The following is a 17156-nucleotide window of genomic DNA, read 5'->3' on the forward strand; positions in this document are numbered from 1 at the left end:
AAAATGTCTTATCCAGAATGTCTGATCCAGACTAAAGTCAGGGCAATTATTTAATTATTTAATCTCTGGATTCAAAAATGTGTTAAAAATACACATCAACTCCGATTCACTTTTACTTTTCATGGTTGGTGCATAAAGATACCAAGAACAATTTAGAACCTATTGATGATGGATCCAGATCACCGTTTGGATGGTGTAAATCAAATCACGAGGGGAATGAGCTACTCGGCAGAGGTTTGCGCTCTACGAGTGCTTTTCTAGTTGTGCACGAATTCAAACCAGCATGTCATGTCTTCAAATTCCGAAAGAGCTGTCCTATACATCTAAAAATCGATCCCAAGGAAACAAGTGATTTCAAACGCCTGATGGTTTGAGACTTTAACCAGCAGCGTGGATTCACAGTTAAAGGTGCTCTGTAGTAAGAGTCATTCCAAAAGCAAGGCTTCGCTACATGGCAGAGCAAACACTGGCCACTCAGTGTTTTCATTTCTCTTTTTGCACCACCAGCACATTTTTTCAATAACTGTTTAACAGAAGAGAATTAAGAGCTTACATGGACTCTGATCCTAAAGTGAAAAGACTTCACTGTCTGCTTGATCGCACGCAGACAGAAAACCAACCAACTTTGAAAATGAAATTCTTAGAGAAATCTTTTCTCTAAATACACTACTGGCTTTATTTCTATTCTGTGTGTATTCTTTGAATCTTTGTCAAAGCTTTTGTTTTAATTGTATCTTTAAAAAAAAAGAGCAGTATGTAGAATTATGTGTGTTGTTTATTTATGCCATATTTTGTCACTTGGTATTTCAATCACCTTTTAAATCCCAGTGCAGAAATATTTGTATGAAAGAATGTCCATTGGGAAATAAAGTGGTTTACAGCTATTATAGCAAACAAAATGATTTCAACCTCAGGGCGAACACAATATTGCAGCAAAGTGACCCCATCTCGCCACCCATATGATGGAGTAACCGCGCAGATGCTATCAATAAACATGAACTGGACAACCAGGATCCAGAGAAACACAAGTCTGATAGCATGACTTCCCATTGTTCTGCATGAATACAAATGGAAAGTAAACACACCTACACACTCTAATCTGACCACCTCTTTGTTGGTGATGATTAAATAATGTTTGGGAAAGTTGCAAAGGACGTTGTAATTTACTATTCAAATTCCTAATGAGATGTGCCTGGTTTTACAGTATCATCACAATGTCAAGTTGGACACGTTTGCCGTCCCCACTGAAAACTGGCAAAACAATTCAATCAAGAGCCCAAGCTTTTCCAAAAAACATATCAACTGCTGACAAGTGATTTTACAGTTCAGCCCCAGCTCAGTAATCACAGCGTAGCATGTGTTCTCTGGAACAAGACACTTGTACTAATATGTTCTCCAGTGGTCTCAATAAAATACAGCAAAAAAAAAACACATAATAATTTGCCATGTATTATTTTATGTAATTTTCTTTTGAGATTGCTCCAACATCAGGTTTGATCCTCTAATCCAGTGAAGAGGGTCACAGATGCGTAACAGCAGTATTGTTTCCTTTTCATTCAATCCTGGTCATGCCCGTCTTCGAGTCTGGAATTAGTTTACTTCTAATTTTTGAGATTCTTTTACACCAAATACATGCTAATTTAGCAGAAACACTGCAGCTGCCTGGCTGGTTATCACAGGGCCTATTCACGCCCAGCAGGTGTGACACAAGCAGAGCTGAGCTGACAGATATATTTCCTCAAATATTTGCAGCAAAATGACTTCACAAAATTGAATGTCCACACAGCCCACTTGTCTTTTACCATTAAGACTGTAAGTACTCAACTCCATAACGTCAAATTGAGGGGACGTCTGTTGTTAGCCTTTCACCCTCCCTCTCTCGTGACCGCTACAGCAATAAACCAGATACAGTTTGAGAAAACTTTAAGGTATGCATAATCTTAGATCTGATTTGAGCTCATGAGTTTTGTTCAGGCTGTTTGTAGCTTGTCTCCTCTCTCACACCAAAATGTGGCAGAGATATAAAACCTGTCACAAACGACCATGCATATGTTATGCTACCAGTCTTTTGTTCTTGGTTGCAGCGCGATTAACAAGAATTAAATATGGACCTTTAACTTATGGGAGATGTAGCCACCGACGTCTAAAACATTTTTTATATGATTTGAACAACACAAAAAAGATTCAGATTGCCGTGAATAAACTCAAAGCCTCTTTTTTTAACATTAGGTCATGAGCCAAGAAACCAACTATCAACAAAAAGTTAAAACCTTAAGCTGTTCTGCAGCTCAGCAAATGCATATTTTTTTCCTCTAGTCATTATGGCAGTGTTGAAGGAAAGGTGAACTATAATTAGTGCATTCAGCATATTCCTTGGGGCTAAATATATATGCACCACATATGGATGCAGTGTGCTATAATGAAAACACGGAGAAAAAAGAAAACAGTTGGGATATTGTTGCTTTTCCTTTTAAATATTTATTGAACAATATTTGTTGAGTTTACTGCATCAGTATATTAGTGAAGGCAGAAGAATGAAAAAACAAATCATGTTGATTTATTCCAATATTCTTTCGCCACTTTTTGACCACAGTAGTATAATGAAAATTAGTGAAGTCGCAGCTATATACTGCAGTTAATAACATAATTATCAAGTAGAAAGCACAATTACAGTCATGCAGCACTGTGAGGCTGCACTAAGATACAGATAAGGCATGAGTTTTTTTACTATGCTAACACCCTTGGCCTTCTCCATCAGGTTTGACGTGTAAATGTTGATTTTTTAGTCCCCATATATTACCATTATTTTTTTTTAGCACAGCCACATCCAACAAAGCATTGCACTACACAATAGAGGAATGTGGAGGTTTACCAAAGCAATGTTTTCTCCAAGGTCTAAGACCTCCAAATGCTGCCAAAACAAAGATGCCCTCAACATTTGTCATAATAGACAACAAGCCTGAGCCATGAAATCTCAATACTAAGCAGGTCACTATCCAATATCCCCATTTGCTCAGTCTGTTCTGGACTCTCAAGAGCAAATCCTAAAAGAAAGTACAAGCTAAATAGGGTTCCATATTTGATCTGGCAGGGTACAAAGCCATTGGCCCACAGCCACAATGGAGCTTTGGCAATGGAGAGAGCTCTCAAATACACATGGTGTAGCTTTCTCACAATGGCTGCTGTTGCACGGACATACAGCCCTTGAGCAAGCAACACAAGAAAGACTCAGCTTGGTGGTGGTGTCTTGCTTGTGCGGCCCAAGCCATGTGTCAAAGGAATCTCAGCACCTTTACAGCAACTCCGGCTAAAGATGGTATCAGGGGTGTGTATTTTATCCAAGTTGCTCTAATGTGTTTGACACTTTTCCTATTACAGAATGAGAGCTTCCAACAACTAAAAACTTCAGTCTTGAAAGTTGTACAGGATAATCTTTGGTATTGCTTAAATATGTTTGTGCTACTCCCTTCTATTTTTTTTTTTGTCAGAGGAGCTTTAGGACTTGGATTCAGGTCATGCTTTTTTGAAAGCTTTTAGTGGTAGTCTTCTCTTACTTTATCAGCACAGATGCATTTTCCTATTCACTGGGGATAATTCAGTACAATGAAGAGCTTTTAGTGAACAGCAGTGCTATCTGGTGCTTATTTAATAGAGGGAGAAAATGGACATATTTAGGCTTAGCATTCTGTTAAAAGTAAAAATTTTAAATGTACATCAAACGCAACAGCATAACGATCACTTAAGATCTAAATGTATAATTTGGTGGAGTGGATCTGAAACAAAAAAAAAGCCTCTTTAAATTGAGAGAATATAGTACCATTTGCAGCACATAAAAAAAAAGAACTCTAACTGTTAAATCATTTGTCTTCAAGTTACCTCCAGATTTAGAATCTCGAGTCCAAATAGATTTGAAAGCCTTCCTGGGTAACCGTCTCTGACAGTCATTTCTAAGTGGGATTCTACTTGTGTCTTGCTGTCATTCTTGCCTTGAGGCCAGGGCAAGTAAGCACAAACCGGCCAGTTGTTCAATCTCTGTAAATCTGAAAAACACAAACTGCTGAGCAGTGACTTATATATCAGTCTATTATATACTACAGGGCTCAGTGCATTAAACAAATGACTGGGCCTGCAGCTGGAAAAGAGAGGCAATATAGAGAGAGCAGAGGTTATTGTCTAATTTAAATCTTGGCTGCTTTCCCAGAGCTGTACCACATTCCAATTTGTGGCTGTGTTGCTTGGCGCTACTGACAGAGGTCCGGCTACAAATATACTCTCGGGCTCCTCTCCAGAAATGTGTCTCCAAAAATGATGATCAACAAGTTGGCAGACATTAAAGCAATGACTCAGGCATATTAAGTTAAATAATGAAAATCCCCATATATCTTGCTTTGTGTTATTCCTGCACGTGCCACATTTTCCCCTTCCCCCCTGTGGCTGCAATAATGCACCTATAATCATTATGACTTGATGTGCAACAACAAAGGCTCATAAAGAAAGCCAGGGTGCTGCATCTGTAATGTCTTTGCAGTTCCATAATGAAATAGCAGCTGGGAAAGACATCTGTGAACACATAGCAGGTACGGAATGGTTGAGCGGGCTCTTCAAGGCAATTAGTTCTTTCAAGCGTTTTCTGCTTGGTGATTGACAGCACACCAGGACACCAACAGCAAACCCGACGGCTGTCGAGTCACTGGCATTGTTTTTCTTGTGACAGTAACCATCGCGGTAAATGGCTCACTAATGTTTTTAATAGTATTTAAACTCAAAATGTCACTTTAACATTTCCTACTTCAAAAAGAACTGTGTGATTATTATACCAGCTTTGAATAATTGCAAACACTAAGCTTCAACTTTGATTCCATATCATTGCACTGACATAAAAAAAAAGATTCAGAGCAAACACGCAACACATCTTTTAGTCAAAATGACATAAGTGACTTATTTCTCTGTGTAAAATGACAGACTGGAGATCAGAGACTCGTGGAAACTAGGAGGTCTGATGTCTATTGAATGAGTTGGTTTTGTAAGAGAACAAGTGTGAAAGCTCTGCACACAAAATATGTTTGTGTTGATGACATATCTGTCAGTGTGTAGTCATAGGAATGTAAGTAAATGCAATGTAAAAATCTAAATGCACCACATTTAAACAATATGTATCAAAATTATATAAACAAACAAAAGGGTCAGTCTTTGTGTCCTGTACATTTCTGAAATTCTCCTCCGAAATTATTGCACATTAGAAGATGCACATAAAAACTCTTGAATCGGTGCCTTTTCACAACATTTAACCACAGCTCCTTGCTAACAATTTTATCCCATTGCTTCAGAGCGGGAGGCTGAAACATGAGGCCACTGTCATTTTCTGCATTTGGGCCTTATTCTATATTTTGGGACCTTGTTGAGAGTTTCAGCACTTAAAGAGGAACAGGACAAGCCAACCCCCCCCCCCCCCCCATCAATCTTTGTTGGTCTTCTTTAGGCTCATTTATATCCGACTTATCCATTTCTCTGCGGATATACATGGTATGTTTGCAAACTGAATCCGAGTGTGTAATGCTGTTGTTCAAACCTGCAGCATTCTATAGCTTACAAGCAGATATGAGGAACAAGTGAAAGTAAATAACATTAACGCAACTACATTCTTTAAATACCTCAAGTACAATGCACCTGGCAGCATATCAGTCAGGTGCATTCAGTTAATTAACCCTGCAAAACAAATGCCACTAATCCAATTAATCAATGCACAAACAATGCCTGCAACTACGAAATCACAGTATTGGAATGATGGCAAATTCCGCCTGCCGGTTTAAAACAGTGTGAGAAACAGAATTCCCATTGCCATCCTGTCATCAGATAATTTACCTGGAGCTTGAGGGGGAGATTCACTGGACACATAGGGAGAGTTAATCTCTTCATTCATCTTCGCTAAAGAGATTGACCCAATTAGCTTTCCACATTGACTGACAGCGCTTGTGTTTGCTTTTCTGCCTTCTTTTTCCCCCTTTGAAGTCAAGAGTTATGCGTCCCATGTCATCGCTGGCTCAAAGCCTTTAGAATAATTTCAAAGTGCTGTACAACAGTGAAATAATCATTGTGTCTCCACTCACATCTGTCAAGTGAAATATTCAGAGCCCTTTCTGCTGATAACCCCCACCCCCCATTTCTTTAAGTGCTTTTGTTTTTCAGCGTCTCCAAACAGCTGAAGCACAATTGAAGGCACTATCAGTATTTTGAAACAGTTAAAAAGCATTATGCGTATTGAAGAATGCTCAAACTCAGTCAAATGTTAATACACAGCATGAATTTGTTATAAAAAATGTGTGTGGCAGAAACTCCGCTACTGACTTTGATGCATGCCGAGTCCACAAGCGGTGCACACAGTGAACATTTGTAATAACTTTGGAACATTATAAAATTACTACCCCCTACAACTTTTTGTTTGAAATTTGTAGAATTAATAATTTTGTGTCCCAAATAAATCCTATTACGGTAAGTATTATTTCTCCTAACTATGTAGTCACTCTGATAGACATCTCAAATTATGCCAATGTTTTTGGGACAACATGTATAAGTGAGTCATTTTGTTGCTGGCACATGTGTGAGAGATTGAAGGCTTTAAAAGGGGATAAACAGAGCACTGAAAAGGCTAAGCTTTTAAATAATGTCTAATAATGAGCCGTTTCATTATAATCCTGTCTGGGTAATTAAGAGACTAATGTATCAATGCTGGTTTTGGCAGGTTCTGCATCCAGGAATGACTAAATTTATCACCGTTTTTTTTACCATTATACTGTACTTTATTGTAAGGAAAATAGAGAGACACTGTTATTCTTTTCAAAGACACACCACTGGTGCTTTAGGGCATGATTTGTCATTGTTATTCAGTGTTCGCTCACCGACACTTAAAATACGATCCTCTTGGATTTTAATTAAGCAATAAAAAAAGGTACATCCCATGGGGTTCAGGCTTGGCAAAAGAAACTACTTTGATTTAGACTATGCACTACTTTGTTTTTCCAGTTTGAAGCCTGCTCTAGAGGCCGTGGTGATGAATGAGAGAACTGGGCAATTAATCTTAATTGTTAATTAGCTCATATTAGGAATGTATGCTCCTGAAAACATCAATACATACAAAATGATAAACTGAACATGAGTCATCTCTTTAAAAAAACATCTCCCTACCTCACAACAATAAAATATAATTCAGCCAGGATAATAATTCTGTTTTTGCATAATTTGCATGCATCTCTCCATAGCAACAGCTGGCACAAACCAGCAAAATACTTTTAATACAGACCTAATTTACAGACGAAAAGCAATCCCATTTCAGTGCTGGTAGTATTCAAATACAATTCAATGGCCATTACATGACTAATTATAAGTAAACAATGCAGAGTTTTAACAATTCTTGCAGCAGAAATACACATTTGCTAATTTGTCAATACACCTCATAAGCCTTTCAGTGTGATATCAGCATACCTTTTTAATATTCTATTTATAAAGCAAATTGGATTGCCTTGTGCATTTGTAAACATAAAATCCTATCACAAAACAAGTTTAAATAGGTTTACATGGCGTCACATTTACAGTACAGTAAATTATGGAATGAAAATTAGCAGCACAGCCTCAATGAGATAATATAATAAAAGGCCAATACCATTAGAGATAAATGAACCAACAGCTTATTGTAGGCAGTGTTCACATGAACTGTATCCCAAAAGCATAATACATTATAGCCAGCCAAAGGAAATCGTGTTGCTACTCTTTCAACATCCATTATTCAGTAATGTTATAGTGTGGACAGCAGCCACTTTTCAATAGAAATAAAGTATTGGCAAGAGTATAATTTAGACTACCCAGTTGTGCAATATACAATATGCAGCTGTTTTTAATAAAAAGCCACATTGAGGCAATAATTCTCCTGCAGACATTTGATTGTTTTCTGGTGTCAGAACTCAACTGGCTTTCACTTTATACTTTTGAAGTCCCTTTCTGATTGGCAACAACATGAAATGTGATCCAATACGACTCTTTTCTGACAACTCCATCTGGGCCCACCCTGCTGCGCTAAATAGCCGTAGCTGAAGTCATATCCTATAATGAGACTGAGAAAGTGATGACGCTCAGCTATACCTAAGAGACAAAGACTGGTTACAAAGAAAGTTATTGAACAGGGTCAGCTGTCCGAGATGCATCAGAAGATGTGTCGTCTCAGAACCACAGGGGTGCTGCAGGATTTCTGCGGTTCGCTCATGGAACCGGTGAAGGTCATCACTGCTGAGCAGAGCCGCCACAACCCTTCATAAAACCATGCTGCGTATCATTATTTCAAAGTGTTTCATTATGGACGGTTAACCTTGACTAACTCAGACCTAACACTTTAATCAAGCTGCATGTGATGCCTTTGAAATAGTGTAATCATTCAGCATCTCCTCTTGCTCTTCAGTGTGAGAGACGCAAATGTAGTGAAGCCAGTTTAAGAAAAGAAAAACCCTTTCCTTAGGCTGTGCTGGTATTAGAATGGCTACACCATAAATAAGAACCCCCAAATAACAAGAACTAGATCAGTCTCTGAAGAAGTACTGTCATTCGAAAGCACCGTCTGCTCGCAGTAGGCAGATAAATCCTGCCAAAGCTGAGGGCCGACAGACCTTGATCTTGCTACTGCTTCTGCCATGTCACATCATGTCCACAAGAGAGTGAGAGCCCATGAGCCGGCAGAAATGCACCTCACAAACGAACAAGGACATGTTGTGAACGAGCTTCAACTCTGGAAAATATCATCAATAAGATTTCAAAAATTTCAAGAGCCCATTCATTCCCCAAAAACGAGGTTTCAGGGACAAGACCCACATTATGTTTCCTCACATTTAATTGATGTGATTATTCATTTTCATCATTTAACTGAATTAAAAACTAGTTTAAGGTTTACTGCATGATGTCCATGTATCTGAAGATCTGAAATAAATAATTCTCCAAGTGGTGGTGTGTCAGTAAACTGCTGAGAGATTTGCTCATTCAAGTGAAAACGCTGTTGGTTAATTATCGGCTAAATGATTAAGAAAGTGTCATTTAATGAATCAACCGCGTTGTAAATATTTTGTTCACTGCACACCATCTTTTCTCTTGCCTGCAGTTCTGGCTCATGAACGATTAACCACAAAATGTTTTTCTGGTTAAGCTAGCTTAGGGCCAGATGCAAGTTTAGATCAATACTGATAAAAAAGACAGTGAATTCGTTCTCATGCATAAATTCATGTTTGCACCATCTGCACAAATACGAAATGGTACAAAGATTCTAAAAAGAAAGAAAAAACATATAAATATTAGTGATCAATTAATGATAAAAAAAAAAAAAATAATAAGCAGTTGTTTTATTTGCTGAGCTGAAGGGCATTTTTACATAAACTTGCTCTCCAAGATGAAAATACAAAGACATTTCTGACAAAGCAGAGGAAAGACATGAAGTGAAAACAGCTGCTTCATTCACCACTCACAGAGAAGCAATCCTCCATCAGTGCAGTGCATTCAGATCCTGCTATCATTTCGATGGAGCAAGAATTATGGCACAAAAATTATTCAAACCATTGAAAAGTCTTTGTTTAAACGCTATATGAGCAATCCAGTCAAACGGCGGCAGGATACGAAGGCAGTATTTCCAATTCTGGGAGGCCATTAAAGCTCATTTCGAGAGTGAAGTAGGATTATAGGCTGTGTTATTATTGCTGCTATGGCAGTTGCTTCTCAGACATTAACATTATCCAACTGCCACAGACAGACTTTTTGTTTGAAAAGTGTTTAACAATCATGATCATTGAGAAGATGCTAACCATGTCCTAAAATGTACCAGCTTGATCAGAATCACACAAAAGAGGAGAACGCAGTTCTGAGAAGAAAAAAAAGTTATTTTACGGTCTGGAGAAATGAATGTGCATCAATCTATTTCAACAAAATGTGTTTTAAAGATTATTCTACCGGTTTGATCCAAGATTGACCATTCAAAATCAAACTTTTATTTAATGCGACTGTTCAACGACTCTGAGGAATATTTGCACACCTGCTGCTACTGTCAGGCCTCTTAGTGCAACCTGGTAACACACGGCATGAAAAGGCAGTTTTTGATTAAATACTTTGTACTGTTTTACCCGACAAAGAAATCAAACTATTTCAACACCTCGCATAATAACACTAAAATATCTTACCTTGTATTGGCTTCACTGTTTTGGGACCGTTGTTGTACATAAAGCTGCTGTCTTGCCATCTCCCCCCCTACCATCAGGTACTCAATACAACCCCCCCCCCCCCCCCCCTTTACCAAAGCATCCGCCAGTGATTACACCTGAGAGAAGGATTTCAAACTGTCCTTCTGGCCGTGAAAAGAAAAGGAAAGCACGAGTAAACTGAAGGAACAATTGCATGTCGTCAAATAGCAGCAACATGAAGTCTAGTCTGTCATCCTAACCACTAGCTAGAAAATACATCTGTGGCTGTATTCTGTGCTTGATAAACACGTAATCCGCACACAATTATGTATTATGTTTACAACACAAATCAGAAACAGTGCTTATACACTGCAAATCAATGTGCAGAAATGGTTTTGTGACCAATCATGCGTGAGCAAGGAAGGAGACTGAATGTTTTGATGCAGCATGTGAGCCCATTAGCAGAATTGGACATTAGATCTATAAAACATGGAATGGCTGCTCTCTGGAAAGCGGTAAAAATGAATGTTTCTTTACAGCAAGGCTAACCACAAAAGGGACACAACATTTATTGAATCAGCCAAGCAGAAGTGATTGACTGTACCTTTAGAAAACTGCTTAACTCATGGTAAGAATATTCATCTGGGACTCAAGGTTGACAATTATCAGGCACGAAACAAGAATTTGGACCAGAACTCATGACAATTTTATTTTTACTCTAGTATTATCGGGAGTTGATGGTAAAGTTAATAACTGTCTCATGGCTGTGTTCAGTCTGTCTGGATGACTCTGCAAAGGGCTCAGCTTTTGAAGTTATGCTAATCCAATCACTTACATGGTGTCACATAACTTTGTAAAACGAGTGTAGATTTTTTGTGTATATATATATATATATATATATATATAATTCACTCAGTATCAGGATAATAATCTGGATTATTACTGTGTCATGTTTCATTTCCTCTATAATGAAGCATCAAACAATGACAAATTGAAATACATCAACAACAACAAGGCAAGGAGCTCATTTAAGAACAAGATTGCAATGTAATGATCGGAAAGGAGCAAAAATATATAGAAATGTATTAAAGTGATCAGAAAGAATAACTGTTATTCCTTCACAAGACTAGTTACTGACCAAATACTACAGGCACTGCAGCTGAAATTCCAGCTCATCTTTCATGACTGTAGATGTCAAAAAACCCTCCTAAGGCAATTCCATGGTTTGACGGGCACTGTAGAGATGTGTATATGATCGGAATCCAATAATAAATGTGGCTGTCGTGTGGATGTATTATCTCTCTGTTGCTAAAAGTGATCTTTTGGATATAACCATGTGGCTCCAGAGTCCAGAGAAAGACAGTTGTTTTATTCAGTGGGGTATAACAATGCTTGAGGAACACAAAATGATGCCATTACAGGCCTACAGTGCACATACTTTGAATATATTAGCATGAATTCTAGAGTGTAGTTTTTTCATTTTTATAATTACAATGAAGCAGAAAACCGGTCACAAGATTGCAACCACAGAGCAACTCAGCCCAGCGTTATCCTCTGTCTGCAGCCATGTCAGAAGGACCCATCGCGTCCAACGTGTCCACAGTTGAGAAAGAGCTTTGGAGTACGAGATCTGACTAAATACGCCATGCTGAGTAAACTAGGCAAATATGTAATGGAAGTGGATTTATGAGCAGAGATGTCAGAATTATATATATTGGTTTTTTTCATGTGCTGATCTGAGTAATGTGCACGTCTGTCGAAAATGTCAGACCCTTTGTTATGCACACCTCGTAAACTGAGCACACAACACGGGTGTATGTTTTCTACAGGTTCAGACTTTTAGGCGAGATCATCAGATTATACAGCTCAAACAGAAAAAAAATCACCTTTGAAATATGTTTCATAAAATAAAAACATCAATAAAATAAAGTGACAGCAGTTTTCATAAGCAATTATGCCAAAGCGGTGCTCTTGTTGCTGCATAACATCCAATAATTATCTTTGTTCAGCAGAAATCAATGTTAAGACATCATGCAGGAAGCAGCAAAGCTGTGCGTTACTAAAACGTTAACATCTGTCCCATGTAGACTGTTTGATGGCGCATTCATTCGTCGAGGCAGGAGCTCCTTACTGTGTGCCTTCAAGAAAGCAGACTAAAAATAACACTCTAATCTCGGTGGGAAAATTAGGTGTTTAATAAATCTGTTGAACTACGTCTCCTGACAAGCTGCAATTAAAAGACCCACCAAAACATATCAGCTATTCGCTTTGTGGACATTTAAGCATCGACCATGCACAGTGAAGTCATATCCATCAACTGCTGCGTTTGACAAAGCAGAAAGCCTCTGAGGTTTAGACCCCCACCCCCACCCCCAACACACACACACACACATCCACACCCACGCACGCACACACTTTTAAAGCTGTGTTTGGATATGTTTAGAATGTGTGTGATGAAATGGCACCAGCTGTGTACACTGGAGAGATGATGAGTGTTAACTCCTTCCCTCCCAATGAGGTATATAGACAAAAGAGGCCTGCGCTGCTATTGCTTTGGAAACAATGACAGGTCATTGGACAGGGGGGTTGCCGCTGTAGAACAGCAATTCACTCTGTTCCCTTCCTTGTTTCCTTATATGCATGATTCAGTAGAGTCAAAATGACACAGGAGCAAGCTTCTGTTTCACCTATGTTACATTTTACTGGCTCAAAAATTAAATAAATGCCCTGATAAGTGTAATCATATCAAGCCTTAAAATCTGAACAACTGCTAATTAAAGTAAGGCTTTCACATCGTAAGTGAGTGGATAATAGAATGCACAGTAAACGGTGAATAAATTATTTGTTGCTTACATCTATGTTCCGTTGCGATCAAATGAGGATTTGTCTTGCAACAAAGTAGTTGCTGCTAAATGCTAACAGCGAGTGTAGTTTTAAACAACTCCAAAATAATGTTGAGCAACTGCTGTCAGAAGCACAACCGAAGAGCTCCGGGAGTTACATAATGACTGCACAGCAAACAGAAGTAGTCAATGTTTAAATAAAAGTCAGTCAATAATAATTACAGTGGCATGCCGTTTTCAAACTGTACATGGTGTGAGTCATTTGAAACAATTGCAGGGCAAGGTTGGTTCCCATGCTGAAAAAATACTGCCACACGGATCTGTAGCTTTCTCCTCCTTTTACTTTTACCTTAACGTTGATGTCTGGTGCACGATGCATGGATTAGGGAAAACCCTGATTTATACAAATAGTATTTAAAATAGCTTTTGATTTCATGAAAACCAGAGCAATTGTCTTAAAGTCAGTCCTGTATTGATTAGTAAGTACATGATGATTACTAAGAAAGTAGTGTTTCCCCTGACAGAGACAGTGGATGTTTCCAATAATATAGTATATTTTAGTTGGTACCTTTCCATCTACAGTCAGCTATTTGTACGCACGTCAGTATATATGCTTCTGCAACAGTGAATTCAAATGCCCAACTTCATGGTCGTTTCCCATCGACCAAGGATCACGGTGCTGTTGTTAGTTTTGTAAATCGCCCTGAAGAGTTAGCACCAGCACAGGTGAATAGTTTGTTTTAACATCTGTTTATAATGTAGGTCATTCTGTGCCTGGAGGCAATGAAAGTCCAGACCAAATGGATATTGTATTTGAAACATTATTAAACCTTAAAAATAGACCAGATGGCCATAAATATGGGAATAACACTGGCTCCCTTTCATGAAACCATTAAAGTCAAGTTTTACTTTAACTAATATAAAAGCCGGTCGACTCTGAACTGCTCCTCGTCTTCAGTTGATCTTGTGCACGAAAGGAGAGACTGTTCAAGAGAAAATACATTTAAATTGATCTCATGTAAACGTCACCAGTCATCACAAAAACAAGAAGTTGAACAAATGAGAAGTGGATAAGCTTGAAAAACAACTCCTACATTTAACTGAGAGACAACAAGCAGGTCCTTAACAAACAAGGAAAACTAAACCCAAGAGTGCTCGTCAGCGGTAACTCCAATATAATGCAACTTGAAGTAACAACCAATCAGTGCACGTAGGGGCCTTGGCAGGTACGCCCTTGAACACAGCTGATCCATGCTCAACCTGAAGTCAAGTTGGTTTAAGAGAAATGGACCCTGCTGTGACAGCGGCGTCAGCCACCTGAACACTGCATTTACTGTTGAGAACTCACTGGAGTGAACCTTTACTGCTGCTTCAATGGGAGTTTGGACAAAGGCTCTGTGTTTTAAGTCAACCTGATTACAGCAGGCAAATCTTTCTTGACGAATTTATTATTCGAGAATAATTCAGCTGTGTGAGGTTGCTGCATGTTTCTCCTTCATCTCAGTGCCAAAATCACAGATTGCTTCATTAGTCCTGACTACAGCACCTAATTAAGTTTGTGCCACTCGTTTGGAGTTTTCTGTAAATTTGAAAGAATCTCTGGTGTGTCAAAGTGCCTCTGGGCCACTGTGTCTCTGCTGTCATTAAAACTGAACATTTTCTGTGCCAATGTTCTGAGAGGGTATTTCCTGTTTTTTTAAATCTAGACTGTGAATCTAGTGATTTCTATTTTTTTGACAGTTCCAAAACCTGCTGTGACAGCTTATAAATAGATTAAAGAAGTGATGCCTCAGTTCGGTGTGACCTGCGAGCATGTCACGTCTTTTGGATGACAAGCAGCTCTGCATTGTGCTACCTTTCAGCGAGCCGATTCAAATAAACTGGAGGATTATTTGAAAGATGCTTGCAAAATAGGCTATTTGTTCGCCATGGAAAGGCAGTGTAATTAGCATGAAATGCATGCTTTGTGCTCTCGCTCCCTCTCTCTGTAACATAAGTGGTGGAGATACTGGATAAGCACCTTTTCACTGCCCCCCCTCCCCCCTCACTCATTCCTTCCTTTTGCATTGTGGCCAATTACAGTTACAAATGGAAAATTTCACTTGACCTGGGGAATTTATGAGCAGGGAAAAATGTTACCAGCGTGAATGTAATTAAAATGTATCAAGGCTGGTAAAGACATGATGAAATGACCACACACGACAACATGGTCAAACGACAAAGAGCTGACGAAACAGTGAGACAAACCTGGTAACTGTTCCGAGGAGCACCATATCGCAAGGGCAAACAGAGCTGCATTATACGACTGAATACTTTGTAAGGGGGTGGTGTGTGTGTGTGTGTGCGTGTGCGTGCGTGTGCGTGTGCGTGTGCGTGCGTGCGTGTGCGTGCAGGGGGCATCATTGTTTACACTTTGTGCAAACTACACTGCAGTTTTGTCAGTCTGTCATAGTGACGGCACCTTTTCCTGGGATTGCAAAAGAGCCAAACTTCTGGATAACAAGTGTTACATCACTGACAAAATATGACAAAACTATCATCTGTGTTTAACATAAACTCCGTCTCTCCTTTCAGAGCGGTGAACTTGTCTTCGCTCATGCATTTCTTTCTTCTTCTTCTCAAATCAGAAATGTTGGCTTCTTACAGATGTCGGGAAGTAAGACGGTTGATTTGATGTTACATGTCATGTTGCCGTCTCCAGGCTGGTTACACTTGCAATATTAAGTTGTACTGCAAGAGGGGTTTTTTTTTTTAATGCAGATGCAAGACCAGTACTTGACTGAGTGCTTCTCCGACACGGTATTTATATACACCATGTAGTGAATCGTGTAACTGGACCACATCCAGCAGCCCAGTAGTTTAATATGACGCTGAATACGTTGCAATGTAGAGAGAGCTCTGAAGCAAGCATCCATGGATGATGTTTAGGAACACGCAACTCTCTGGCCATCAGCACCCGGGGACCGTGGTGAGAGATTAGGAACCGCGGCGTGTACATACAACAAAAGATTGTGCAACTACACTTGTCTTGTGATCTAATTTCCAGGGCGAATACACAACAAAAGTTTGCGGCAGGAGTGGAGGAGGGAGCGTTCATGAAACAAACTCCAGAACGGCTGTGAGGAGTGTTTGCTGCAGTTTGGCAGAACAAGCAGAGGCAATAGAGAGGAAGAATCCATTAACCCGAGTCTGAAGTCTGGTTCTGCACGGAGTTAGAGGCGCACTGAGTTTCAGCACGAACACGTTCACGCAACAACAGAAAACTGCGACGGCACACAACAGTTTCACCTTATTGAAGTTGTAGTAGCCCAAACAGTGGCCGAAATCCAGGTTTGGTGGGTCTCCGGGAATAGAGTTCCCACCAGCGGACGGATAAAACCTTACATCCATGGTGCGAGGGAGCCGCGCAGCTGTTCCGGACTCTGTCTCTGCCGGTTTACAATCCAAGCGCGCACGGAGAGACGGAGAAAGAGAAGCGCAGAAACTGACCCAGGTTTGGGATTAAACGCGATGCGGCTGAAGTTACGATGTTCCTTCTCCTACACCTTCATTTCTGAGAGCGCGCACATGGAGGTTAGAGCAAGCCGGCGCTCGCGAAGCAAGTACACGCGCCTGAGTCCATGCATTTACGCACAGCTGCTGCTGCTGTATACAAAGGGAGGACGGAGACCGGCCTCTGCGCGCGCGACAACGTCCTTTTGCGCCACGTTCAAATGCAAGAAAATGAAAAAAGATACAAAATAATTTAAAAGGTGATAACGTAAGTGGCGCTATAACCCCGTGTCGAAGCCGTGCGTCTTCGGTAATGGGTCCTTATCCCTTCGCGCCTCTCAGAAGTTTATTTCTCCAACTTGGAAAACTAGTTTGTGCAGCAGTTGGAGTCGGAAGTATCCGGCTGACTGCAGGCGTCCATCCGCCGAACGCAGCGACGGAACACAGCAGCACTAGATGGGGCGATAGTTAGACTGCGATGGAAGGACGCTCCGCGTACGCGTGGAAGTCCAGCTCTCGGATGCTCAGCCTTGTCGGAGATGAACAAGACAAAATGTGTGAAACGAGCAAGCCACGCCCCAAACACGCGAAGCCACGCCCACGAAAACACTGCATTTAA

At 39.9% G+C, this 17156-nt stretch overlaps 1 protein-coding gene across 1 annotated transcript in view; it reads right to left on the bottom strand.

Moving 5' to 3' along the window:
* tox3 (TOX high mobility group box family member 3) overlaps positions 1–16435 on the bottom strand; it is a 33956-nt gene extending 17521 nt beyond the window's left edge. Inside the window, exon 1 of the mRNA XM_068741832.1 lies at positions 16334–16435. Coding sequence (XP_068597933.1) covers positions 16334–16435 — 102 coding nt within the window. The remainder of the gene's footprint in view (positions 1–16333) is intronic.
* Positions 16436–17156: the final 721 nt, after the last annotated feature.

This window comes from Brachionichthys hirsutus, chromosome 1, assembly GCF_040956055.1.
Source record: "Brachionichthys hirsutus isolate HB-005 chromosome 1, CSIRO-AGI_Bhir_v1, whole genome shotgun sequence".
NCBI lineage: Eukaryota > Metazoa > Chordata > Actinopteri > Lophiiformes > Brachionichthyidae > Brachionichthys > Brachionichthys hirsutus.